The 26,465-nt window shown below is 38.4% G+C and overlaps 1 protein-coding gene across 1 annotated transcript in view; it reads right to left on the bottom strand.

Annotated features, from left to right (window-relative positions):
- Positions 1 to 26,465, bottom strand: part of hpse2 (heparanase 2) — a 65,425-nt gene that overhangs the window by 5,020 nt on the left and 33,940 nt on the right. The window contains exons 4-10 of the mRNA XM_040138549.1: positions 20,208 to 20,381; positions 18,686 to 18,857; positions 13,717 to 13,764; positions 6,756 to 6,849; positions 5,663 to 5,769; positions 5,300 to 5,414; positions 1,314 to 1,459 (exon numbers count right to left, since the gene is read on the bottom strand). Coding sequence (XP_039994483.1) covers positions 1,314 to 1,459; positions 5,300 to 5,414; positions 5,663 to 5,769; positions 6,756 to 6,849; positions 13,717 to 13,764; positions 18,686 to 18,857; positions 20,208 to 20,381 — 856 coding nt within the window. The remainder of the gene's footprint in view (positions 1 to 1,313; positions 1,460 to 5,299; positions 5,415 to 5,662; positions 5,770 to 6,755; positions 6,850 to 13,716; positions 13,765 to 18,685; positions 18,858 to 20,207; positions 20,382 to 26,465) is intronic.

The raw sequence follows: 26,465 nt of genomic DNA, 5'->3' as shown, positions 1-26,465 counted from the left end.
AACAATAAGTAATATAATATGAATAAAATAGTGTACTCTTGATTGTAATGCTGGGTCTGGCTCGGTGTTAAACTCATGGAGCGTTGTTTCTGAGAAACGTGGACCTTGGCTCTGAGTGATAGGTCAGATGGTTAGATGGAAGGACAGATAATGACCTCAAATCAAATGATGAGGTTCTTCAGAGATCCGACATAAACATGTCTTGATGCTGTTTGATGTTGGAGCATCTCTGGAAAGTGAAAAATTGCCACGCAAACCAATAAAAGGGGCAAAAGGCAGTGAAAGTCAAACATCTAATCTGCAAAGACTTTTCAAACCACTGACTGCTTGAGGACATCTTTGCTGTCTAACACAGCACATTCAGACCCCTGAGACTACAGTGGTTCATCCACTTGAGGGTTGACTGAGTAAAACCTCAAAGTGTTAGAAATAATGGTAACTGTAGTGGCTCTGGATTCACGAGGGACAGCTGACAGTGCTTCACTGTCTGATAATATGAGTCCAGAGCTGATTGGTATGTTAAGTGGAGCTGAGTGGCACCGCATGCCAGGGACATCTTTTTACTCCAAAATTCACCATACATACCAGGTGGATGACATGCATGTCATCAGGCCTAATGCAGCTGTTTGTGTTTGTTATGCAACTCCTACACATATATCGACCATCTATCTGTGTGCAGTGCTCCACTACTTTTCTAAGAGATGCTCCACCTGTAAACGAGCTCTGTCTAGGGTAAGGGTGTAAATCTAGCCTGGTGCTGACAGCCACTGGCCTAAGTTAAATGATAACCTTGAACAGGCCATAGTGGCACTCTTCATCTCCTCCCGGCACAGACTGCCTTATTGTGTCTCCCCCCCCCCCCAAAAATGCCCCACTCCAGCCAATCCGAGACGGGATAAAGGCCTAGCACACCTTTCACCGGCTCTTTGACGGCAAGGAGACAGAACCCGCACACTTGATAAGTGATACCCGTTAAGTTTTATAGGGTCTGAGCTGTGAATGAGCAGGTGTCTGCGGTCTGCTTCTTTATGAGAAGCCGAACAGGCCTGCTAGGGAATCCGTTCTTCCCCACCGGACACTGTGCTTCAGGTGTTTACAAGAGGACACAGGGTGTAGAAAAGTAAAAATTCCCAAAGTGATTACTACACATTAGTGACTGGCTAAAAGGATGTGTTTCTTGTCATCTGTCAGCCTCAAATAAAAAAAAAAATATTACCAAAATCAAGGTATACTGCATAATGACAATGTAAAAGCTTTCTGTATTTAAGTGCAGGTTACAAACTGATCCAAGGTGGTTAAGCTGTAGCACGTACTTGTAGTAGCTGGTACAGTGGGCGTAGATACGTAGCTTGTCTCGTATGACTCTTCCTGGTTGCGGCTTCCTCTGTAGTCCAGCCACCCGCACCGCTAAAACCCTCGGACCAACCAGGCGCTTGAAGACCAGAGAAAACCAGTAATCCTGCAAAGGCAACACCATTGCGGTCGCAAGCACAGACACATTTGGCATTACTTTTATGGCAGAATGGGTTGACTTAATCATCATAATGCTCAGGACAGGATTCACCTGGTTGTTGTTTGAAGTTACAATGTCAAAGCAGGCAGGTGTTGAAAGGAAGTTTTAAAAATCTGATCTGACAGACAGCGGGGAGTAAGAGTTTAAAAGCACCGGCAACTCCACAGATTTTAAATGCATGAGGATTTTTATTGAAAGAGACCCTTTATTACAGTAAGGCTGGATTCTGGACTCCCCTGAAAGGAAATACTGCTAAAAACTGAATTTTGTTTATTCAGCGATGAAATGTCCTGGTGATTATACAAACAGATTAAGTTTTGCCAACTGTGAGAATTAGATATTGCCAGCAAAGCAGCTACTTTGTGATGGGGTGGAAAAAAAGAAAAAAAAGATATATTCCACATAATATCAGATTTAAATATGTCAGCACTTTGACACTCAACATTTAGTTGGAGCTAAATGTCCTATGTAACATGTCACAATTTATCTAACAACCGCCAATCCATTTAGAATTGACAGGTCTTAAATATGACATTTTTACAAAATATTATGCTCAATTATGAATTGCTATTTTCTGCTATCATTGTTGAGTGGTCCGCTATAGTGTGTCTCACTCTATAGACTACACAAACTCAACACCTCTCCAAAGAACAACATGTGACCCAGAACAACATGTGTTCCTCAGGAAGTTCCCATGCAATCCTGCATATGGCAACATTTAAGGGCTTCTTTTTTCCATGCAGGCTTTAACTTAATTTGCTGCCAAAGCATCGAAGAAGCAGAGCACAGTATAGAACTGTATAGTGTTGGCCACAGGGAGAGGGATAGAAGGATGAATGCATGGCCAGAACTGTGATCTCTGATGATTACATTGTGTATAAAACGAAGAACAGTTATGAGTCTTGAGTTTTATTTGTGCAAGATGGCCAGAGAGGTGCTAAACTCCTCCTTTGTGTTGGAATTTCAAAACTGAATTAAAAGAAACCATCAGAAATTAATATATATTATATTTTAAAATAAAGCTGTGTTAAAATCCCTGACCAGAACATGAATTGGCAGGACTAAAAGCTGAAATTTTTGGGGAAATATCAGCTGAGGTCCTTCAGTGGTCTGACTGTCTGCTCGTGTTCCTGTCTAATTGCCTGTCTGTCAGACAGGCTGTCTTTTTTGCCCCAGCTTTTAGCTTATATGCATAGACAGACGAACAGGAAGACAGACATCAATTAGAGGAACAACCATCACTTTCACCGCCAATCAAAATACCATATGCACCAAGAAATAGAGAGACAGGCAGGCACAAGTAAGCGGTAATATGTCAAGGACTCCAGAAAAGTAAAACAATACACCAGAGAGCAGTCAAACCTCAGCTGCACAGTTAACAGAGCAGAGGATGGTATCAGGGAGAATAACAATGAACCTTCACTGTGCCAAGGTGGTCTAGAGTGCTAAATAGGTCATGAGACCTACTTAGAGTCAGATTGCGTGGTTGAGACCCTGTTAATCTCTCTGAGAGTCTGGGAAGTTCAACTTGTCAGCGTTTTTGATTTAACTAGATCCATGAAGAAGTTAACCATCTTCAGCAAGCTTTAACTGGGTTTCCCGTAAAATAATAAAAAGATGACAGCTGTTAAAAATGAAGACAGAAAAAACATATCCAGGAAAAGGTAAAAATATCTACAAGTATACCCACCATATTCAGTGTCATGAAGGTTTGCAAGTTGGAGGGTTCAACGTGGGGAGAAGGGGGTGTTTGAGACAGGCTAAATTGTAAGTGCAGCCTGCTGCCTCATCTCCCTGTTTGTATCTGAGAAAGAAATATTTTTTTCTGAGTATACGAGGGCTAAAAAAATATTTCTGAGGGGGAGAATTTTGAAGGGCAATCATTTCAGATTGGAGTAATATGTTTCACCTGCCACACCTTATATACTGACATAACTGTTCCCCAAAGAATTAATTGTAGACAAGAACAACCATCACTTAAGTTTAGGAGTTTACAACCTACCTCCTCAGGGATACAACAGCTATGACAAAACAGGAAAAGAAGATGACTGGGACAGAAAAACAAGTAAGAAAAAGGGAGAAGTGTGGAAAAAGGTGGAGTGATCGACTCGTTCAGTGGCCCGGAGGCTTTGACCGGAGTCATCCTATAGGGGAACGGATGAGGTCATAAATTTCCCATACAGAGGACAGGTTGGCTCTGCGGTGAATTCTCTCAGCAGGTAGGCTGGTGCAGCCTTCAGACATCCAACCATGTTAAAAGCATTGCAATCCAAGCGGGAGACCGTCTTCCCAGAAAAATAACGGAGACGAAGATGGAAAAAAATGCCATCTTGATTTTTTAATATCTTAGGGTTGAAGAGAGGCAGAAGAAAGTGCATGCCCGCTAGTGAGAAGTAGGGGGGTTTTAGTTAAAAATTATTGTCAGATTTTACAAAAGTGATTAGTTCATGAGCCCAATAACATCAGCGGTTAAAATGGTATTTTAGGATTGCCAATACTCATTCTAGCAGCTATTTCTGACCAAAGAAAGAATAAAAGAATCTTGAATAATAACAAATGTTTGATAAATGCCTTGTTTCCATCGTCTTTTTCCTTTATAATCCACACTCACGCCATAAAACCAAAGGCTTCTTCTGTTGCTTCCCCTAGGCTCTGGAATAGTCATCTGTCCCACTTTAAGTCCTGTACAACCAAAGTTTTAAATTAAACTTTAAAAACTTCCTTTTTTATCTTGCTTTTAGTTCAGTCTGAGGTTGCCCCATGATTTTCTCAATGTCCACTCTTAATCTATTTTTATCTTATTTTTTTACGTCTTTTTACTGCACTTTTTTCTGTTGTTGGTTTTATTCTGTTTCTCCTAAATCTCTTGCATTGATGATGATTTTTTTTCCTTAAATTACCTATTTCTTTTTGTTTGCCACAAATGTAAAGCACTCTGGGTCAGCACCTGTTGTTTTGAAATGATCTATATAAATAAAAGTTACTTGACTTGACTTCATTGTAAGTACAATGATTTACTGCACATGTCCTTAATATACGCCTTTCTCCCCTGCTCTGCCTTAGTTTAATATAAAACCTCCTCTATGAATTTAATAAATCTTTTTATGTACTTGGCTCATGATAGCATTTTATCACTCTTCCACAATTTTAATTTATTTTTTTGCCAGCAAAATTGTATTAGTTTAATGCTAAGACAAAAATAAAAAAACAAATTACCAAGGAACATCTTACATTCAACTTTGAGTACAAAGGAACATTACGACCATTAACAGATCAGTCTTTTAAAATTCAGACCGATCATGCAGAAATAAATAAAAGATGTTGTATTTCTGTCGCAACATCATTGAGGTCAAACAATGGAGGAACTTGGGACTGGGCAGTTCAATTTCACACAGTGTTGCACATGCCTGTGTATCAGCATCTCAGGTTACAGATCTCTCACCGGCCGACTGTCCCACACAGAGAAGCACACAGTTGTGATGGGGGTTGAGGGGAGCAGTGACACTGTCCTGAGCTACTGACAAAGGGGTAAGGTTTCATGACATTTCGCCCCTGCATCTATCCACTCATCACCACTAAATGCCTTTCATCTCAGCTAATAGCTCCCACGGGAAAGAGCAAGAGGTGCCATCAAGGCACTGGGTCTGGTACAGAAAAGGTCCAGAGCATAACAGGATTGCTCAGGTCACATCCTTGTTATTATGATGAAGAAGCCTGAACTGAGGCCCTGACAATGTGAACCAATAGCCATTCTAATGTTTGCAGAATTGAAATTGAGAGACTTACTGGTAAAGGGTTAAAGTGCTGGTCCACAAGGCGTGTGTATCCGTAGTCAAAGAATGAGTGACGCAACACAACATCTATCCCCTGCACAGCAGCCATACCCAGCGTGTTCACCCACCTGGGATAGAGATTTATATATACACATAGAAAAAACTATTAGGAAAGGCAACAGTAGATGCCTTTGATTGCGATACGTGCATATTGCCAATAAAGTACATAATGCATTTCGAATAAATACTTTTTTCTTAACATATATGAACGTTATCTTGCACAGCTGGTTCAGTTCATTATAACGGAAGGTATCATTATTTACCGAACACACAACAATGGTTTCTTAAAAAGCTACATTATGATAACAGTACTTACAGAAAGCCAGCAGCATATGTGTCAGAGAGATTACTGATGCCTCCTGCCCACGCCGGCCCCAGTCCACCTAGCCACACCTTCTTACCAGGAGTATGTGTGTTCACAACCTGCAGTGAGCGATGGAAACACAGGTGTATCAACAGAAGCCATGCTGAATTCAACTTTGTGAAAGCTCCATTTGGTTTTCGCTCTTGGGTCTTTTGAATAATTTATTTTAAGGACCATTATAATAGGATCATACAGTTTTAGTAATCCACTTAAACTATCATCGTATTTTTTTCAAGAATTATTTATTTTTAAGAATTATTTTTTGTTGTACTGAATGTTTTTCTGATACTGACTGAATTTTAGTGACTCTGCGAGCTGATTTGAATTCATTACAGCTGACAAAAAAACAACAAATATAAACGTGCACACAAAATAACAATAATATTGCACATAAATTTACACAAACCATAAACGCAAAAAATGATCTTACTGACTTTGGTAATGCACAGAGGAATCCCACTCTTATTACATTTCATTGAATGTTTTAAGTTTTGTTCTTAGGAATGATTGCTTCTTTTTCTCTGAGGCACTTTGGCACTGTTCATCTTACAACTCAGCGAGTCTGCCACAACAGCCAGTGTTGATAATATTACCTCATGGTCGACAAAACCCTTTAACCCCGAGGGTTCACTCTTGTGGTTTGCACATGTGGCTTTATACATCCAACTCCCCCCCCTCCAAAAAAAAAAAAAAAAAAACTAGCTGAAGTCTGAATGATCTATGATGTGGAAAACTCAAAAGAAATGCAAAGATAATGTATGATTAAAATTTGTTATTTCTTCATATCCTCCCTCGAGGTATTCTCAAAGTCTAAATTTATACAAATAAAATTTTAGGAGAAAGGACTTCTGAAATATACACCAGATATTAACCTAATTTCCTATCTATGGTACAGATCTAGAACTGACTTTATACCACTTCAGAATTTGTGGATGTGGATATATACAGTTTTCTGTATATAGAGTTTCTATAAACTGAGATAAATAATTTAACTCCCCTTTATAGTAGGAGTTAAATTACAAGACTTTGAGGGAAACTTATGTACCTTGGTGACTTTAGTGATCTGCTCCGTCAGTGTGTCCAACAGACGGGTTTTTAGGAAGTCCTCCACTTTGTTTATTCTGCCATCCATGTAATAACTGTAATGGGAATGCAGGGAAAAAGGCTGTGAGAGAAACCCTCTGTGCTTCTTCAAAATGCGAGCAACAAACAGGAGTTTTATTATAGCACAGCACATATTAAAAAATAAAGTGTAAAAACTTAATCTCTTAATTAATTCAAATCTAAAATTAAGATGTCTAATAAAAACTATATATTGAATAATATTATCGTATTTATCTGCATGTTGGATCATAAAACACCAAAAAAGGCAAATTTAAGTCAAGTAACAGTGTTGTCAAGTGAAAAGGATTTACTATGTATTCGCCAAACAAAATTTACCCATGATGTCTCCCATTTATATAGACACTCTCAATATTCGATGTCATTGAAAAAAAAAAAAAAAAATTCTTTGGGTCAAACCTGTGCAGCTCCCAATCCCGGTGCCATCTACCTTTATCAATTAGGTAAATAATATCTTATGTTATTGTATAATAACATATTACACTACCAGATAGGTCAATGACATTTTCACCGTAAAACGTCAACAAGAAAGTGAAACCACTTAATAAATGCAACACTAGCTTGGATCACCGCTGGTAGGGCTCATTATGGACTGCAGGTTTAAAATATAAATTAAAAGTATCATTTTCATTGGTCTTTCACTACAACAACTATTATGAACACAGACTGACATTTTCAGTTATACTTTAGTGTACTGATAATACAATTCTTTGCATCCAATTGCATAAATCAAGAACTTGAAGCACTGAGATTTCAGACACAGACTGGACAATGAAGACATCCATCTGTGGCGATTTTGTGTGTGAGCAATAAAGACAAAAAGACAGATGATACTGAGAGATAATGTTGAGGGAAAATGATGACAGAACATCACCCTGAGGGCAGACAAAACGCCTCTCTAAGAGTCCCAGAGGGTAAAACAAAGGAGCAAAAACAACAAACTCTAGCTCATATTTCAGGTACAGTAAAACACATTTATATTTTATTTGCATAGCAGAAGACAACAAAAAGGCTGTTGCTATACAAAGGCAAATGGACCTGCTTTAGGTTCCTAAAGACATTTCACCTCTCATTCGAAAGGCTTATTCAGTTCTAACTGAGTCGTGGGGGACCCAAGCATTTAACCTCTTGTAGATTCGTTAACACTTTCAGAGTTGTTGAGGTCACATGAGTTATTGACCCACCCAGCCAACATGTGTGTTGTTAGGGTCACAAGGCATTGTGTTGACACTGCATTCCTGTGCACCTCACGCCCAGTAACACTCTGAGGCAGAAGCTTGTCCACCCATAAGCAGTGCAATTTAGTGTACACAGTTCAATGCAGCAAAGAATGCTAAGACCTGCACATTTGGGGAAACAAAACAACCACTTCGCAAGCGCATGGCACAACACAGGAGAGTCAACTCCTCAGGTCAGGACTCAGCAGTCCGCCTACTTCTGCAGGACAAGGGACACTGATTTGAGGACAACAATGAACACACTTTGGCCGGAGAAAACCGATAGTTTGAAAGAGGCGTGAAAGAAGCCATCTACGTCAAACTGGAACAACCATCACTAAACAGAGGAGGTGGTCTACGACACCACTCATCAGCCACTTACAATGCATGTTGGCTGGGTGGGTCAATGATTCACATGTGACCTCAACAACTCTCAAGGTGGTAACAAACCCATAAAAGGGTAAATGCCTGGATCCCAACCAGTGTGTTAGACCTGAAGAAGCCTTTTGGATGAGAGATGAAACTTCTTCAAGAACCTCAAGCAAGTCCAGTTGCCTTCGTATAGCACTTAGAAATACCATGACCTGGATTGACTAAGAATCCTCACAGACATTTGTTGCATGAGTCTTAAAATCTAACAAATGCAATGCAAATGAAAACCAATCAAACAAACAGTCGTAAATTACAGTCATTTCTTGTACGTATAAACATTTTTCCTAGTGTTAATACTAAGAAAAATTGTAACAACGTTACTAAGAACACCCAACACTTGAAATGGGTTTAGTTACAATGGCAAACAGTGTCCAAAATCAAAACTTCAACTGGATTTGCAGAATGACATCTTCATCATAATGATAGAAAATTATATCTCCAATATTACAACCCCCTGATATCATATTTGAGAAACAACACTGACCCAGAATAGACTTAAATATTTCCAGATCATTTGCTGCATATAAGCAAGAAAGAAGCTGATTGCATAAGAGGTTGACTCATATAGAGACATTATTTGGCACAAAACCAACCAAAAAATTTAGTAAAGTGAAATGAGGAAAATTATTGCTTAATTTTAAATCCATTTGCAATCATTGGTATTATTTTTACAATACCATGACATAAAACAGTAACAGAAACAGATGCAACACCTGTTAGAGATTCAAAAAAATCTGTGATTCATTTTTGAGCAGATTTCTCTTCTGAATCTTCTGAAGCAGCAAATGTTATTAATGTCATACCAAACCAGCTCAGTCCAGTAATGCTTAAGCTGCAAAATGTTTTGTGCCAATTTAGCTTTTTTTCTGTCCCAAAACCAAAGAACACTCCAAGAGAAAACTATGATAAGTAATTTACAATTGAGGAAATCAAGTTAGAGAATGCTAGTCAACAGTACATTTTATCAAAAGTTCAACAAACACGGTGGTTAATGCCAGAAGGATTACATTGTATTGTGAATAATAAGGCCAGTAGATTTCAAAACAAAGTTCAAACCTCTGTTGAACCTGTTTTTGAAAAGTCTGCCGAAATGACATATGTGTCAACAAAAGTGCTGAGAATAAAGCTGAACTTTGTTTATATGGGGTGAAGCAGTGTTGCAATCTGAGTTTAACCTTGTTGAAATTTTGTCACGGTGTTGTACAAGTCCCAAGCTCCTGGCCTCAAACTGTAAACAATGCAGGGATTAAGTCATATCTTTACACAAATTATTTAGTTATCCTGTCATCTTGCCAGAGAGCTCACAATAATTCTTCAGTCCAGAACCCAGGGAAAGAAATTCCAGTTCATATATGGAAACAGAATAAAAATCAGTACAAGTTATTATAGCTACATCTTGCGCTACAAATCAGTACTACTGGGAATTTTCACTACCATCTATTAAAGCATCAGGTAACAAGGACAGATTTGCTTTCTATAATAAGCACAGAGTTTGGTGGTTCATTAGAGTAGAAACCTCATAAGAAATTAATATATGGAAAAACTGTTCTAGTACTTTGGCCAGGATTTAAGGGATCATAGCTTGGTTTCATAAAATCGCTCAAGTTTAAGCTCCCATAACAGAACCAAAAACACTCGTTCACACAGAAATACAGTACAGACTAAATAAATAGGGTACACGTGAACAGATGGGATGGATGGCAGTAGAGGTGAAAAATTAAAAAAAAAAAAACTCAACTGAAACTAAAAGTCCTGCATTTTAAATTTTACTTGAGTATATTTACAGTTCAATGTACTAAAGTATCAAAAATACAGAATAATGGTTCTTTTCACATTAATGGTGTGTTGACTAATGATCACAGCAGACACCTTTTTTTTGGTGAATAATGGTAACATCCTCCGAATGGATTTGTCTCCTCGTCTTTTAAACTCCTACTTTGTAGAAACACTAGTAAATAAAGCAGTAAAATGGAAATATTCAGGTAAAGCATGAATATAGACTATAAAAAATTTATTTGTACAGCACATTTAAGTGTCAAAGAATGGCCATCTGGTGCAACAAGAGATTTGGAGTGAGCAGAGAGGATGTGTTCCTTGATGTGGTCCAGCAGGTTATCATCAGATCAATCACTGCATAACAGCTGAAGGATATGTAGCTTCCCTCAGGAATGCCATCAGTAAATTTATAGTCCCTCTGTGATTTTCGGACGAGGCTGAAAATCTTTAACATCTCTTTTTTCTGCCCGAGCTATAAATAAGCAGCGGCTCTCTGGCATGCAGTACCACTGTCATCCTGACAGGGAACAAGAAAGATGTGGGTATAATGTATCATCCTGGCCCGTTTAAAATGTGACCACTTATTTGCAAAGACTAACCTAAACAAAGTAAAAAGCTTCTGATTCACATTCAGGCCACAGTGCTTAGAAGTGCTCATTTTCAAAAGCAAGGGTTATTAAAGTGTAACTTTCATCACTTCATAATTAAAAAGAGGTTAGCAGGGGGTTTTGCTTGCTTGCTTCACACTCAGATGTTCACACCACTAATACCCACTGCTGGAACTATTAGGGCTCACACTCAGTGTGCTGCCCAGGGGCATCTAAACAGAAAATGTTGTGAAAAAAAGGGGGGTGAATTTGTCTTCTTCACTGTTCTGGATCATATTTTCTCAGCTAAAACTGGCAGTCATGTGGTCACTGCCAGTGCCTGGCCTAATTCTTTCACCATGAAGTAGCCCATTAAGTAAGGCAGAGCATGTTCACTGTAGTTAAAGTTGGATGGCTTGGGTTTTTGATTAAAGAATCAGTTCACCTAAACTGCAAAAAAAACCAAAAAAAAAAACAAAACAAAACATATTTGCTCACTTACTTCTAATGGCATTCAGTCATACAGTTCTGGTTTTATTTGCCCAGGTTTCTGAGACTTTTGCCAGCACCCCAATACAATAGAGGCAATGGACTTTTGTTTGCAGTGTTCACAGCACTGGAACAAGACTGAGAGTCTACAGCCATGCTAGCAGCTCCACGATGCTGTACTGTGGTAAGACACAATGGTGCTTTGAGTTGCACCAATGGTTACTTCGAAATGCTAAAGTCAGCTTGCTAGCATATTCACACTGACAGTGCTAACAGGCTGATGTTCTGCAATTAATATTTATTTATGTTAACCATCTTAGTTTAGCATATTAGCATCCTAACATCTGCTAACTAGCACTAAACACCAAGTACAGCTACGACTGCTGGGAATGTCATTAGTTTTGTCATAAACCAAAGTATTAGACAAAGTGAAATTTGACCTGCTGATTGTGCTAGAAATTACAGCAGAAAAAAATTAAGTTATCACCAAAGTGCACAATTCATTTAAAGTTCATTCCGTGGGGGACATTAATATCTCTACCAGATTTCACAGCATCCATCCAATAGCTATTGAGACATTTCATTTAAAACCACAAAGTCAACCTCATGGTGGCATGAGAGGAAAAGTCTGGATCTGGGATCCATAAATGCCTGTAAAAGTGTCATGGCAATCTATCTAATAGTTGTTGAGATATGTCAGTCTGGACCAAAGATGTGGACCAACATACCAATGTTGCAATTCCAAGAGCTATGCTGCTAGTATGGCTAGAAAATTAAATTTAAAACAATCTTACTGTGGATAATGCTGTGAACAGTTGTCACTGGAACTACTTTCTACTGCAGAAATTGTATTAATGAAAACTGTTGACTGTGCGTTCTGTTGATTATCCAGAGTAACAGGGACACTTTGCCTGGAGAGAGATTCCCTTGCTGATTTTTATTAATGCACTATGAGCACAACAAATGAGAGTCTATTCACCTTCATTGTATTGACAAGGAGGCAGAAACCTCAGACGTGTACTGTATCTCTTAACCCGAGCAAATAAAATCAAAACAGTCTGTATGGATACATACCACAAGAGGTAAGAGGGAAAATGTTTTTCATCATTTGGGTGAATAGATGCTTTAACTTTCTTTAAAAAAAAATCTGGGTAAGGGTTAAAGTGATCTGAAAAGAAAACAGAGAAAAAAATACTTATGCATCCAGACATCCAGGCAAGCATGTTTGGAAAGAAGTTTGGAAAGAAAACTTAACATTGCAGGAAGATGGGGAAAGATGGGTAGGAAGAGAAGAGACAGAGAGACACCAGGTTATGTGATCATGTTTTGTTGGTGAATCCAAAAGTGTATATGCAAGAACTGAGACAGGATGCTGCAAATGTGAAACTATAATTTTTTGGAAAAAACGTCATAACATAATGCCACCCACATAACGATGTTTCGTGATCTGGAGGTACACAAATATTTCATTACATAACCAACATGTTTCATCAACCACAAACTCCAACAGAACACCTCTGACCATAAGCCACAGACATATGTACTTTCAAGCAAAGCCATATGATGTTCTACACCACTTTATAATCAATGCTGCTTTTCCAATCTAGTATGCTTAATTAAAAAAAACTTGAGCCAGCTACAGAGGTGTAAAACCTTCGTCTTAGACGCGCTAATCAGTGGTCTCCACTTTTATTAGTTTGGCTTGTTTTGTAGAGGTCAGAGTTTCTGTCACGCAGCCTGGTTAGACTGGAATCTGGACCTCTAGTGTAAAATGGGCTAATTGAACGAGGGAAAGAGTCAGAGCATATGGTTTGATTTTAACAGTGTGGGTGGTGTTTTTCTAAGCATTACTGACAACCTATCCTCCTTCCGTTTCTTCTAATTTCTCCTAATTAGACCTGACCTTCATCTTAATGACCATTCACTCAGTCAAACAGGGTTTGTCTGAGCTTACAGTGGTTGCGGGTTTTGTACACATTTTACATATGTGTGCAAGGAAAAACAGATAAAACATTGGGAAAAAGATCAAACCATTGATATGTCTGTATGCATTCCTACAGTATGTGGAATAGACAAATAGCAGGTGCTGCTAATTTAACACACACGCTCTCTCTGGCTCTTTTTCCTGTTGTTCCATTTTGCAGGATAAAAACAGTTCTCCACATTATGCATTAGCCACTAGGCAATAGCGTTAATAGTGTTTATTATAGGCTACTGCATATACACAGTGTGGCCACAATGATGCAAAAGGACAACATGGCCTGTGCTGTTGAGATTTACGATTAGTTAAGTGAGTAGTCTACTGTTTCAGAAGATGGCAGATTGATTCTGGGGTTTTCTTTAGACAAAATAATAAAATAGAAAAAAAGGGTAAAATACCTACTGTTGCCACGTAACTGCATCTACAACTGAGCCAGCATTCTTCATGAACCTGAAAGTCAGAAAAACAGAGGTATCTTAAGCTGAGTGGCACTTTTTCTTCAAATTCTTTTTTTTTTTTCTTTTTTTTTTTTTTTTTAAAACAGCCTGGGTCTTATTTTCACGGTTATGACCATTAATAATATAACATTTTACCCACCAATTTAACTGCCACGACCTGGGGATGAGGAGAACCTTTACAGCAGTCAGACAGACATATTTTAATTTTTCCACAAGTTATTTGGAAAACAAAAATTTGTGCTGTAGTGTTAAGTCAATTAAAAGTAACCTGTTAATTAAGTCTAAAGGCAAATGATTTGAAAATATCTTGTCAAGCCAAAATTTAGGAAGGGGGGGGGGCGCTTTATAGCCCTACTATAAGTAACTAAGATTCTTTTGTTTGTTTTTAAAGCACTGCATAGACTGGCACCAGGTTACATCTCTGAACTGCTCTTCCATTATTCCACCGCCAGACCCTTCAGATCTGCTGACCAATCACTGCTTTCCATTCCAGGCCCCCAGTTAAAAAACAAAGGTGATCAAGCATTTTCTGTTGTTTTTTTTGTTTGTATTTTATTTGTTGTCTGTCCAGTGCTTTTTGTGTTATGATTTTATCAAGATGTTCTAGGCTTTTATTCATTTACTTATATGTTCTTATTTATGTCTGTGTTTTTATTTGACCATTCCTGTGTTTTTGTTTGATTGTAATCATCAATCAAATACTCCCATAATTTACCCTCTCTGTAAAGCACTTTGGTTAACGTTTTTTGTTTTTGAATGTGTTCTATAAATAAACTGACTTTAGTTGACTTTTCTGCAGCTGTTTCTGCAGCCTGTAGGCAAAACACTGTTGTGAACCCAGTGTACCTTTTAATGGACTCATCCTGTACACAGATACAAACTCTACACATACACACTCCCTCTTGCTGCAACCCTTCCTCCTCCCAAGCTTTTACATCTGTGTGTATGTGTGTGTGTTTCCTAATCTACCTGACCAAAATCGCTCCATATTTGGGGGTAACAGCTTGTCAGACATGCCCAAAATTTGTATCTCTAAACATCATGTCACAGAAACACAACTTTCACCGCTCTGACTTGTTTAGTCTGAGCTGTTCTGATATTTGGACTGTTGAGCAGCTCAGCGTCTAATTCATCTTATTTCCTGAGAGCAGCAGAGTAGTTGGGCTGTCAAACACAAGAACCACCCCCTCGTAACGGTGTCAAACACACAAGAATCACCCCGTTGTTAAATGTGATACCCGTGACCTGCAGATACTCCAACTCTCTCCTCTTCATCCTCTCAGTCCACCTCCTCTTCTCACCACTCATCTTCTACATCCCCCCTTTCCTCTGGGTCAACTGCTCATCAGTCAGTCTGAACTCTACAGTACACATATACGCATTGCTGCACACAAACACACACCTTTTTATTTATGAGTAAATTCGAACTGTCAGTACTCTGTCAGATAAACAGCAGTTCCTAATTGTTCCACTGCTGTAAGTAGCTCAAGAACATAGAGGAGGGAGATCCATATCCAATTTTTCTTTCTCCAGTGTATTCCAAATACCTGTCAAAATGTGTGTGGTTGCAGAAATGGCCTGGAGACAGCTTTGGGGTGAGACAGACTGAGAAATTAGACTGTTCCTGTGCACGTATCTGCACATGCGCTTGCACACGTGTGTGTAAGCACTGTAATTTTAGCACACTTTAGTTAAACTTTATGGACTCTAGTTTGGCTAAAAGGAATTCTGTTCCCTGCTTATTTAACAATGCCAGATAAATACAGTTCTTTTATTCCACCTCTGTAAAAAAAAACTCCCCCATACTGTGTCTCTGGTGACAGACTAGTAGAGCTTTAACAGCTTCCTTTCAGCCAGAACAGAACGTAGATTTTTAATGTTGATGGTTACTACCCAGGACCGACTCTAATCTGTCTATTCAAAAATCATGAAACGTATAAATAAATAAACTTGTTTGGTAATGCCCCTATATAGAATTTAAAAATAATATACAAGCATTTAATAAAATGTTTTAAATACATTATAATGTAGTTTTAAGCAGATAAAAGGACATTTTGTGAGTGTTTACCAATGTACAGTATTTGTCAACAATTAAACTCTGAGGACAAATTTTATAGTATAACATCTGCGTTTTACTATATTGTTATTCATTATCTGTTTATATACGTCAGTCTCCTCTTATGAGTGCCCACAGGAGGAGTTATAGTCCTCCTCCTAGTCTTCCTATAGCACTGAGGTGTTTTCTTATTCAGGAAAAAGAAAACATCTCGCCATAAGGTCACGCTTTATTTGGATTATCCACCATTGTCAGAGTTGTGTATATCTATCTATGTTTGATTTTCAATCTGTTTATTGTACAAGGCCACTGATGCATCCATTTTAGACAGGGTTGTTTCCATTTCAACAGACAGAAACGCTCAGAAAGGCTTAACTATTTTTTTGGAAGTGATGAATATGTTTGAGAGATAGCATCATCTATTTGGTCAATACAACTGAGAAAGCATTTCTTGTCTACAGGAGTTTCAACAAACTAAGACAGGCAGTAACACCCAAAAGTAGCCTGCATATGTACACAGTTAATCTCAGGGTTGTAGCTAGAATGAATGTGGTCAGGGTAGAATTAGGGCTTGTGTTACATAGAGATGTAGCTAATAGTCAAATTTTGAAGCATGTAAGTATCACTCTTCAGTTGATTGTCTATCCAAATTAAACATTTGCAAAATTTGATCCCATGTCCCCAGAATCTTTCTGTTCAGTTTCATAAACTGACTTTTTATTTTCAATGCACCAGCAATCCACATTTCTGGAGAACAGTGGGAGGAGAAGAATACGTCAGACTTTGATTGCCATTGATCTGATATTTGCACTGAGAGTACACTTTGTGTCTCAGGCACCTGATCAATTTTAAACTTTAAACTAAACTTCATGGTAGAGGAGTTAAAATTGGTGACAGTTGCTTACATACTCAGTGTCAGCAGCAAGGTGGTTGGTGGAGGAGGAAGAGGGAAGGTTGGTCATGTTAAATCTTTGAAGTCCAACTGAAATCACATCTAGTCATCCCTTTTTGTCATTTAAAATAATTTCAACATGTTTTTTAAATGTACTGTTAATAGTTTTGTTTTGTTTTGTTAAAAAGAAGAAGAAAGTTCCTTGAGGAAATATCAGAAAAGCTTCTTTTTGTCTCAGATGGCTGGAGGGACATGTTGATGTATATGTTCGATTGACAGCAGCCGGCAGGCTGCAGGAGTGTCCATTTTGTGTCGAGGTCTAATCCCCCTTTGAATGGTGTTTCTCACTTGTTAAAATTAGGTTTCCCATAGCACATCCTGGTGTGGTTGGGGTTAGGGTTTAGGTTGGATTTTGGATAGGTGTAGCCCTAGATTAGGGTGAGGTTGGGGTCAGGTTAAGCATCTCAGAAGATGACTGGTTGGGGTTAGGGATACAGTTTATTTCAGACTTAAGTAAGGGGAAACACATATCGACAGGGAATAGTCTTAGACAAAAAATCACTAGACAACAAGAGATAAAGAAAACAAACTTGCACTGTAGCCTATATGTCATGAGCAGACGGCATGTTGTAAGTTGTATTGAAGAGTAAGGACCATACCAGCATCTAACCACACCCACGTGACATTTGCAAGTAAGGTTACATGCTGTTTAATGTGCTGAAGCTGAGAAGTTAATTAGGTATCAAGCCTGCAAACTGACATTTCCCTGGTGAAAGTTAGTTTGGTTGCTCATTAAACAAGCTAAGGTGTAGGATAAGGTGCCCGGTGATGTCTGATGCTGACATTACAGCCTTTAGCAAGATTTGATCGGCCGTATCAAAATGAGGTTTTCATCTAGGAATTTAATGTTAGAGAGATTTAAGGATCATAACAGTGGCTTTAACTGAGCTCATTCACAAGAAATCAGGAATCTACTGCATTAATGCTTACCATTTTCCAAATGATTTGAGTCAATACCTTTCAGATAGCTACTGGTTTATATAAATATAATGGAAGATATACTTACACAGAATTTAAACTTTCTCGAGATTGGTAAATCCATTGTAAAACGATTCAGTTTTTTTGTCAAAGTTATATTACTGTGGTATTATAAACTGTGCCAAAAACTCTTCCTTATTGGTGTGTTCATGCACTTATGAGTAACTTTGACATAAAAAAAAAAAAACTTAGGCTGGCTGCCAAACAAAAACAATACCAAATTCATACTGTGATTTTATGTTGCCAGAGTTTGTGTATTGTTTGTTTTCTTTTTCATTGTCCCAAAAACAAAGCTTGAGAATACAGTTTTTGTGGGCAGGAGACCTGCATTTCAACTGCTTTGAAAGCATGAGAATGAAAGACCCTCCTTACAACTACATTACCACGTGGCAATAATGTTATTTTTTCACTTTGTCTCTTCAGGTTGGTTTTCATATTGACCTGAATGGAATCAGTAGCTGTCTAAAAGACAGAAAGTTAATCTGAAAATATGTGTTCGCCTTAGACAATGGTAAATAGTAAAGCATTAATGACTTGACAGTAACAATTACAATCTCAGGAGGGCACAGGCTGTAGCTGAGAGAGAGCTGTTAGATAGCTTCGGTCAAACTGAAGCTGGTGGAGCTTCTGGGTAAAACCAGCAGGTGGGACGTTGTGCCGTCACATTATCAATCAGATGACACTTTATTTAGGCTGACACGATATAACTGGAGCTGAGACCGTGAAACCTGCAGAGTGGAAATCCATAAACACTGACAACTACTACAATGTGTGTGTATGTGTGTGTGAATTAAACGGAGTACAGCTCAGTAAAAGTCCGAAACCGTTGCGGCATACTTTCCACTACGTTCCCCCTTTTAGTCCCAGCAGGATAGCCTAACAAGGAGTGGAATCATGCCCAATCAATGTTTTTACTAGCTGACTCACCCATCTAGCAGGAGGATGGCGTTCTTCCGGGGTCGTCCTGCATTGGGGCCATAGAGGTGAGCTCGGTGGTAGTAGCGTACAGACTGAAGCAGGGTCCGCAGCTTGGTGTAGTCCTGACTCCACTGTGTGCTGTTGACTGCACGACCCACCATGCTGCGATAGGCATTAGGCTCTGGGAAGAGGAGACGGAGCAGAGTGAGCCAGGGAGATAAAGTTTATACAAGCATCAGTGGGGAGGATATTGTTGTTGTTGTAGTCCAATCTTGCTCTCCTAGAGATTATCCAACAGCCGGTATAAAAAGGGATAATTGGGCAATTCGCAGTAACACAGACAGATGGACTCTGTGTCAGGGGAATGGTCCAAGCACACAGGGTGGCCTTGCAAAATCAGTACAACAAAGAGTGAGGGAGCTAGTTTCCCCAAATGAAAAACTAAACTTTTCCAGGCCCACTGCTGTTTAACCACTCTACTGAAGTGCATTGTGATTTTAAATGTACCAGTTTGTCTTTGACCTGTAAAATGAATCTTTCAATATATACGTTTTGTCCGTGTATGTAGCAGTGTCTGTGCTGTATTCCTGAAAGCTATAATGAGAATATTATCATCACATTTCAAAGGACCATCTTTTCATTCAACCTCTGCAAAGTCACTCTGCCTGCACTTTTTGGATGATTTACTCAAAATGATTACTTTCACTACAGTTCAAGCCCTTACTAAAATGTTAACATGGTTCAATCAATGGATTTGGCACAGTGCTCTTAGGCTTACGCTAAAATAAAAGTGTCTTTTGTGAGCTTTATTACAGATGAAATGTGAAAATATGAACTGATGTGCGGCCATGCACTGCAGCTCCCCAGGAACCCAGATGGTTAGGATGACATGACGACTAGCAGCTTGTTTCATCCCTGAATGAGCCCTCATTTTAACATTTAATCTGCTAGATACACACTTACTGTTAATTCTCTAAACAACGTCTCTCTAACCAGTAAAGGCTACATAAAAAATATGACTGCTATCTCATAGCACAATTTTAGTGGAGAAAAAACTTCTACTTAAAAAAATGTACTTTAATTGACCAACGCTTCATTAAAGAGAAAACCCCACATTTAAATTGTGTATATAAAATGCTTTTTTTGGGATCTGGTTAGAGTTGGTTAAGTGTTGACATTCAGTCAGTTTGATTAAGGTTAGGGTAACAATTTAATTGAGGTATAGTATAAATCTGCTGATCTAAGATTGTTGACTCTCTGCTTGTAGCTTGATAATTCTTAATATTTCTTTGCATGAACATTTAAAATCGGTGTAAAAGTAATTTTTTTGGACTAACTCCTCCTCCCTTTAACTTGTTTGATTTAAATTTTGATTAAAAATATTTATGAATGTATGACCCACCCATAGTTATGCAAAATTTTACTCTGCAACGTGCCATAACCTCAGGTTGCAGAGAAAGTCACTAGTTACCTCAGACTGTAGCCTATCATGTTATTTAGTAGGCAGTATGTGGGGTATTGCTGTACTGACCGTTGCCCAGCTCCCAGGAGATGTTGTACTTCTTGCCAGCACTGTACTTCAGGAGGCTCAGGGTGGAAGAGGTGTTCCAGGAGTTGTCTGGGTTTCTGTGCAGCGCGTTAAGCCCCAGGATCAGGTGCAGACCAGCACAGTCGGCAAAGTTGTACAGTTTGTCTAAAGACCTGGCTGGGAGGAACCGACAAAGCAGTTGTAACTTTGATTCTTCTATGCACGTGGAGTCATGTGAACATATGAACATGACGGAGACCATGCGGAACTCACTGATCTACTGGTTCTCATGTCCATGTACTGTTTGAACCATATCTACAACCATATCTGAAACTACATTTTTGGTGCTCTCTGTATCATAACCACATGTATTTTCAGCTATCTTTGTTCTCTTATAATTTCTTATAGTTTTCATGTAATTGAATAAAATATAAACAGATATAATAAACTGCTGTTTTGAGTTACAAACTAAAAGCAATGTTTGTACATCTTCAGAGAAAAAAAAACTCATTACTTTAACATGATCAATTTGTACATACACTTTCAGTTATATTGTGTCATGAGGAATCCTGCAAGTTCGCAACGCTGAGAAAAAAGAAAAATGTTTTAAAGATCGTTAAATTTAAAAAAAGTAATTGGAAAAACAATGGGTTTGTCCATTTAAACAAACAAACTATTTCCCATGTGACTCTTAAAAAAAAGGGTGGCTTCTTCTAAATTCTTCAACCTCAGTAAATTGCAACATATACAATAAGCAAAAGAAGATGACATTTCTCGGCAGTAATGTGTGTGGAAATTTTGCGTTTATCCCCTTTTTTTGGATAAACTGCAAGTTACCGCTGGGATTTATTCTGCAATCAGTTGTCATGTTCCAGGTGCACATGACGTGTGTCCATTTGTACACATGACAGCTGAGTCTCGTCTTCTGCAACATTTAGTGAGAATCCAGACGGACTGATTTTCCCATCATGGACTCCTGTGGAGATGCACTCCTCAAAGCACCGAGCACAGGACTGTTCTGTTCTGCAGCTGACTGCTCACTCACATTTAAGTCTGCTGTCTCCAGCAAAACACATTATTCTCACTGTACAGCAAAGGACGAGGGCCTACCGCAGATGTTGGCATATGGTAAGAGTGCCAAAAGTTTTTGTTTATATTTTAATGTGTGAATGCAGACTGCTCCTGGATACCTCAGGCTCTTGTTTTGAAATTTAATATGTTTTGAGTCATTCCATTAATGTAAATATTACCCTGAACTCCTACCCTTACTTCCTAGGTTCAACAGGAAACTTATAAAGACTGTGTTCTGGTTCCTGCTAAAATTTGCCTCAACTATGGGTTTGGCACCAGCTGAGCTTCCAAACTGATAACTCCATCCAATGTGGTATGGAAACAAAAGCAGAGCAGACCAGGGTACATGTGAGGTAATTCTTCTGGATACATGTCCAACTGTTAAACTGTTAAAATGTGCAAGGTTCACTAATATTCAAATATTTAATAAATGGATGTGAACACTGAACAATGCTTATTAAGTCATGCTTGAGCGCAAATGTGGTTTTTCATTCAGCCTTTACCGTAAGCCTTTACTTCCAATAGAGCAGTGGTTATGTATAATCCACAGAGCAAACAGAGAGAACAGAAGGATTGCTAGTTGCACCTGGCATCAATTCTGTTTCCAGCAACAACAGGACAAAGCCTGAAAACAAAAAAAATGCTAGCAGTAACAATGCTTTTATTGCACACATTGCTCCTTAGGAGTGTATTTCTCCTGAGTAAACTGTCTGTTCACCATCTCATTAATAACCACCAATAACGTTATTATCATAACTCCTTCCCTCTGTGGTTAAATCAGAGTGGTGTCTGTTTGCAGGAGCAGAGTTAAGGGCAACATGAGAGAGAAAGTAGCGCCAGATGTGGCTGTCAGGATGAGTAATTCCAGGCCTTTCCTCACCTGAGATCTGAACAGAAGGCAACCAGCCTTAGTCCAAGACACAGTGAGCAGCCCTACGCACATTTCATGAAGGCATCATGAGGTGCATCAAGCTGCTAAAGATTTGGTTTCTCTGATGACAGGTCAGAGCAGCATGTTTGATCAAATAAATGTCAACGTGTTTATGTATCAGTTTCATTCCTGGGGAATTTTACTGTTTATTCTATATAACCCGTGTCAGACAAAGTCATTTATGGCTTTCTTGTGTTTCTGCAATTTAAGGGTACGTTGAATGGTGAGGGCAAAGTTAGAAAAACAAACATTCTACATTACTTAAACTTAATACTTTGAGCTTGTTACCTTGTTTATTTTTCTGACTACCAAATATTTTCAAAGGTTTGGACAAAATCACAATTACATTATACTTTGTAATTTTCTTTTCTTTTTTGACATATTCATATTTTACCAGCAAGTTCATAATTGCTTGTTAACATGAAGTGGATCAGAAGTTAAACAATTTCATTAATTTGTTCATATTAATGAATGGCTATCAGTTATTTGTAATAGATGGAGCTGAAATGATTTGTCAATTACTCTAATAGTCAATCGACAGGAAAACTAATTGGCTACTATTTTGGTAGCTGATTAGGCATTTTAAAAGCAAAAATAGTGAAAAATTGATACACATTCTCAGGTTCCAGCTTGTCACATGGCAGGATTTGTTGCTTGTCTTTGTCATATTATAACAGTAAATTGAATATCTTTGAGTTTTGGACATTTGATCAGACAAAACAAGACACGAAGACGACACTTTAGGCTCTTTGAAGCTGAGGTAGGCATTTTTTCACTCTCTGACATTTCATAGACGAAATGTTTAACCTAATTAATGTAAAAATAAATGGCAGATAAATCGATAGTGAAAATAGTAGTAGTGTTGGATCATTTTAACCATGTATTTACCTATTATTAAGAGGAGCTGGTACTTTTGCTAAACTACAGTTAGCCATGAGTTTGTCTTATTCTTGGTAAAAAGGGCAAACAATGGTAACATTCCTTGTGAACAGTCTATCCCTTTAATTGTGGTTAATCATCAGTTAGCCTTCTGGTGAGCAATTGCTAAAATTTCTATTTCAGTTGCACACACGAACAGCTGCCACGAGCCCAAGCTCTAAGTATAGCATCACTGACGAGCAAAGCCAAGCTCTTGTTCATTCCCTGAAAAGAGCAGGGTATCTTATGCTTTCCTCCAAAGAGACAAGGATGCTGGGTAGATCCACCCTCCTGGTGTCAGGAAATCTGCAGATCACTGAGGCCAAACATGAAAGAGCTCATACACAGAAACTAGCAAGCCCTGAAGCTAAAAATCTGTGATCTCAGTCAGACCAAAGTAATGCCATTACGAAGACACTGTGAATCTGTGTGTGTATGCACAAGCACTCGTACCACATGTGTGTTTGTGAATGTGAGCTGTTATGGATTACTATCACATCTGTGTAATGCTGAAGAGGAGAAATGTAGTAGGATTCAATAAAAGATGGAGATAAATGGTGATTTTAGGGTGGAATAGCAGCACTTATTTTTATTTGACAATCACTCTCCCAAATGGAAACAATACAAATAAAATGCCGTTTCACAAACACAGACATAAACAATCAATCAAGCAAATGTGAAATTGCCTTTACTTCTGTTAGACGTATCAAGCCAATGACAAATGGTGCACATCCCAGTGACAGTGAATTATCTTTTAAAGTCAACATCATTATTCAATTTGCTGTTTTGTAAGATTGATAGTTTCTTATGTTGTCATGTGGTTTAAAGTGGGTCTCAGAATTCTCAATTACACATAACACAATGAAGGCCTGTCTGAGAGGTCAGACTTCAGTGGACTCACTCAGCTACAAACTTCTCTTTTATCTTACAAACAGTCCAGCCCGAAACAACCCCAGAAAGCTGTGTGTAAATGCATTTGTGTGTATTTGCCTGTGTGTATGCGTGTGTTGGCGTGCCTTTGTTTGTATGTAGCGGAAAGAGTGGGGTCTGGATATTGTCAAGCTGTCTATCTGATAGAAAAGCCAGTTCTGTGAAACAGAGAGGCCGGCAGCATCAGTCAGCACTATGTCTCATTTCTGCAGCTCTGCATATTCCCTCAAACACTGAGGCACACATAGGTCTATGTAAACTGGGCCTGTATGTGTTCACACACAAAGTGTTTGCTGTTTTATGTACCACCCACATGAACCTTTTAGCATGACAGTTATCTCCTAGTGCAGCTTAAAATTGTGATTTGTTTTACTTACAAGCTGCAGAATCCCTTTACTTATATCATACTGTATATCCTCACTAAATAAGGAAATACATAGTTCTGTCGCTTCCTAAAAGACAGACCTGCCTTGGGGACCTTTGGAAAGTCTTCAAAATGTAAAACAGCTTCACTTAAAGGTATGATAAGCAGGTTGACAACAGAAAGACACGTTTTTAAATTGTTACAGACAGAAAACTAATACTGTGTTATGAATATGTAAGTAATATAATGAGCATGAAAAAGGCATGTAGTTTGGCAAATACAACTACAATACATTTGTCTCCCAACATTCTAAACATTCACATTTCAATATGCGGCCAAAAAAGGGAGACAGGTCAGAAATGTATCAACTTTAAAATTTGAAGCAGCATCTTTTTGGCCAGGATTTATTTTTTTTACCTCACCATAAATTCTCATGGCTTCTCTTTGATCTAATGTTGCATGGATCGCACCTTATTTGTAAACTGATTTGAACAACGATGCAAGCCAAATGAATAACTGTAAATGCAAGGGTCTTGTATTCAGGATTTTTTCTATTTTCAACAGAAATAAAATTATTTTAAATAAAGGGATTTTTTAAAATAAAGTTAAACATATTTAAATACATATTTAGAAAATACATATTTAAATGCTTCAGTATTTGGATTTTTTCAGCTGAAAGATAAAAGCTTCCTTATTCATTAGAGGGAGTAAGTCTTTTACTTTTAGAAAAAGGAGTAAGTCTGGTTTAGTCACCTTGAACCCGGCCTTGACCACGTTTGGCTGGAAGTTATATTAATAATTTAACTGGCATCCATTCAAGCTTGCTTTGTGCAAAATCTCTGTGTACAGAGAAGCAAGTGAACTCAGCATACAGCTCATTAGAGGGAAAAAACTGCATCTTCTTACACTTCCTCCCTAAAACTCAAATTCAGAGAATTGGTGAAAACAATTCTTGTGTTGAACTTCAAGATTTAAGTTTAGAAATGCTGATATATTCCTACATTCCCCATAATTTACACCTCGAGAGAGCAAATAGGGAGCACCGAAAAAACTTTGTTTTCTGTCTCTTGTTTCATTCAATACAGAAATATAATGACTTACTGCCAGACAGAGCTTATTGCCACAGCAAATGTCAATTTGGATGTTTAGTCCAATCAAAGTCAGTCTGGAACATACAAGCACAACACATCCACACACAAAGAGACTTGAGCTGAGTTCTGGCTTGCTTTAAAAGCCAAATCAAAACCAAATCCTCAAGAGACATGTGCAGACAGGGGAGAAGGCTGTTTAGAGAAATTAAAATTCTGAGCCTTTTTCCTGTTTATGGATACAATGTGTTTTTCCGTATCTAAAGATGCACATGTTGCAATCAAGCTGCATCTTAAGAGTCCACACTTCTCATGAACACAATCTCAAAAAATACCTCAAAATACAGACTCATGAGACAAAGACCTTGAATTTTTGGATAATACTTTCATACTTTGTGGATTAAAATCATTGATCCTGAGGTAAAAATATATGTGCATGAAATTGCATCATGTTCCCGCATGTAATAGCAGAGATGCTTGTGATTTTCTCAGTCAGCTGTAACAACTCACATTACATCAGCCTGAGCTGTGCAGTTAAACACACACACAAGTACATTAAATTAGCATTGTGAACTGAGGGGGGAAGCATGTTCTTAACATGCTGTAGACAATTGTTGATGACAGTATTTAAGGTTTTATCCAGATGGACTGCAAAGTAATTTAACATTTATACTTAACACATACCACGTGCACACATGCAGTCGCAGACAACCAGAATGACCAGCCATGAAAGATTTGGAAGTAAACTGCTAAAATATCCAGGAAAAAACCCAAGTATGGTGCATTTATTATCAGCTCCTCTATCATGGTTTCAATCTCTTTTCTGCAACAGCTCCAGTGATTTTTCTAGGAACTCTCTGCCTTCCTTTTCTCATTAGGCCAGTTCCTCAACTGACCAGATCCTCTTTGACTGCAGGAAAAACCACTCTGACTGGAGCAAGGTCATCTGAAGACTGGCG

The sequence above is a fragment of the Xiphias gladius genome, chromosome 11, assembly GCF_016859285.1.
Source record: "Xiphias gladius isolate SHS-SW01 ecotype Sanya breed wild chromosome 11, ASM1685928v1, whole genome shotgun sequence".
NCBI classification, from domain to species: Eukaryota; Metazoa; Chordata; class Actinopteri; order Istiophoriformes; family Xiphiidae; genus Xiphias; species Xiphias gladius.
The sequence above is the reverse complement of the archived record's forward strand: the minus strand, read 5'-3'. Positions and strand labels throughout refer to the sequence as shown.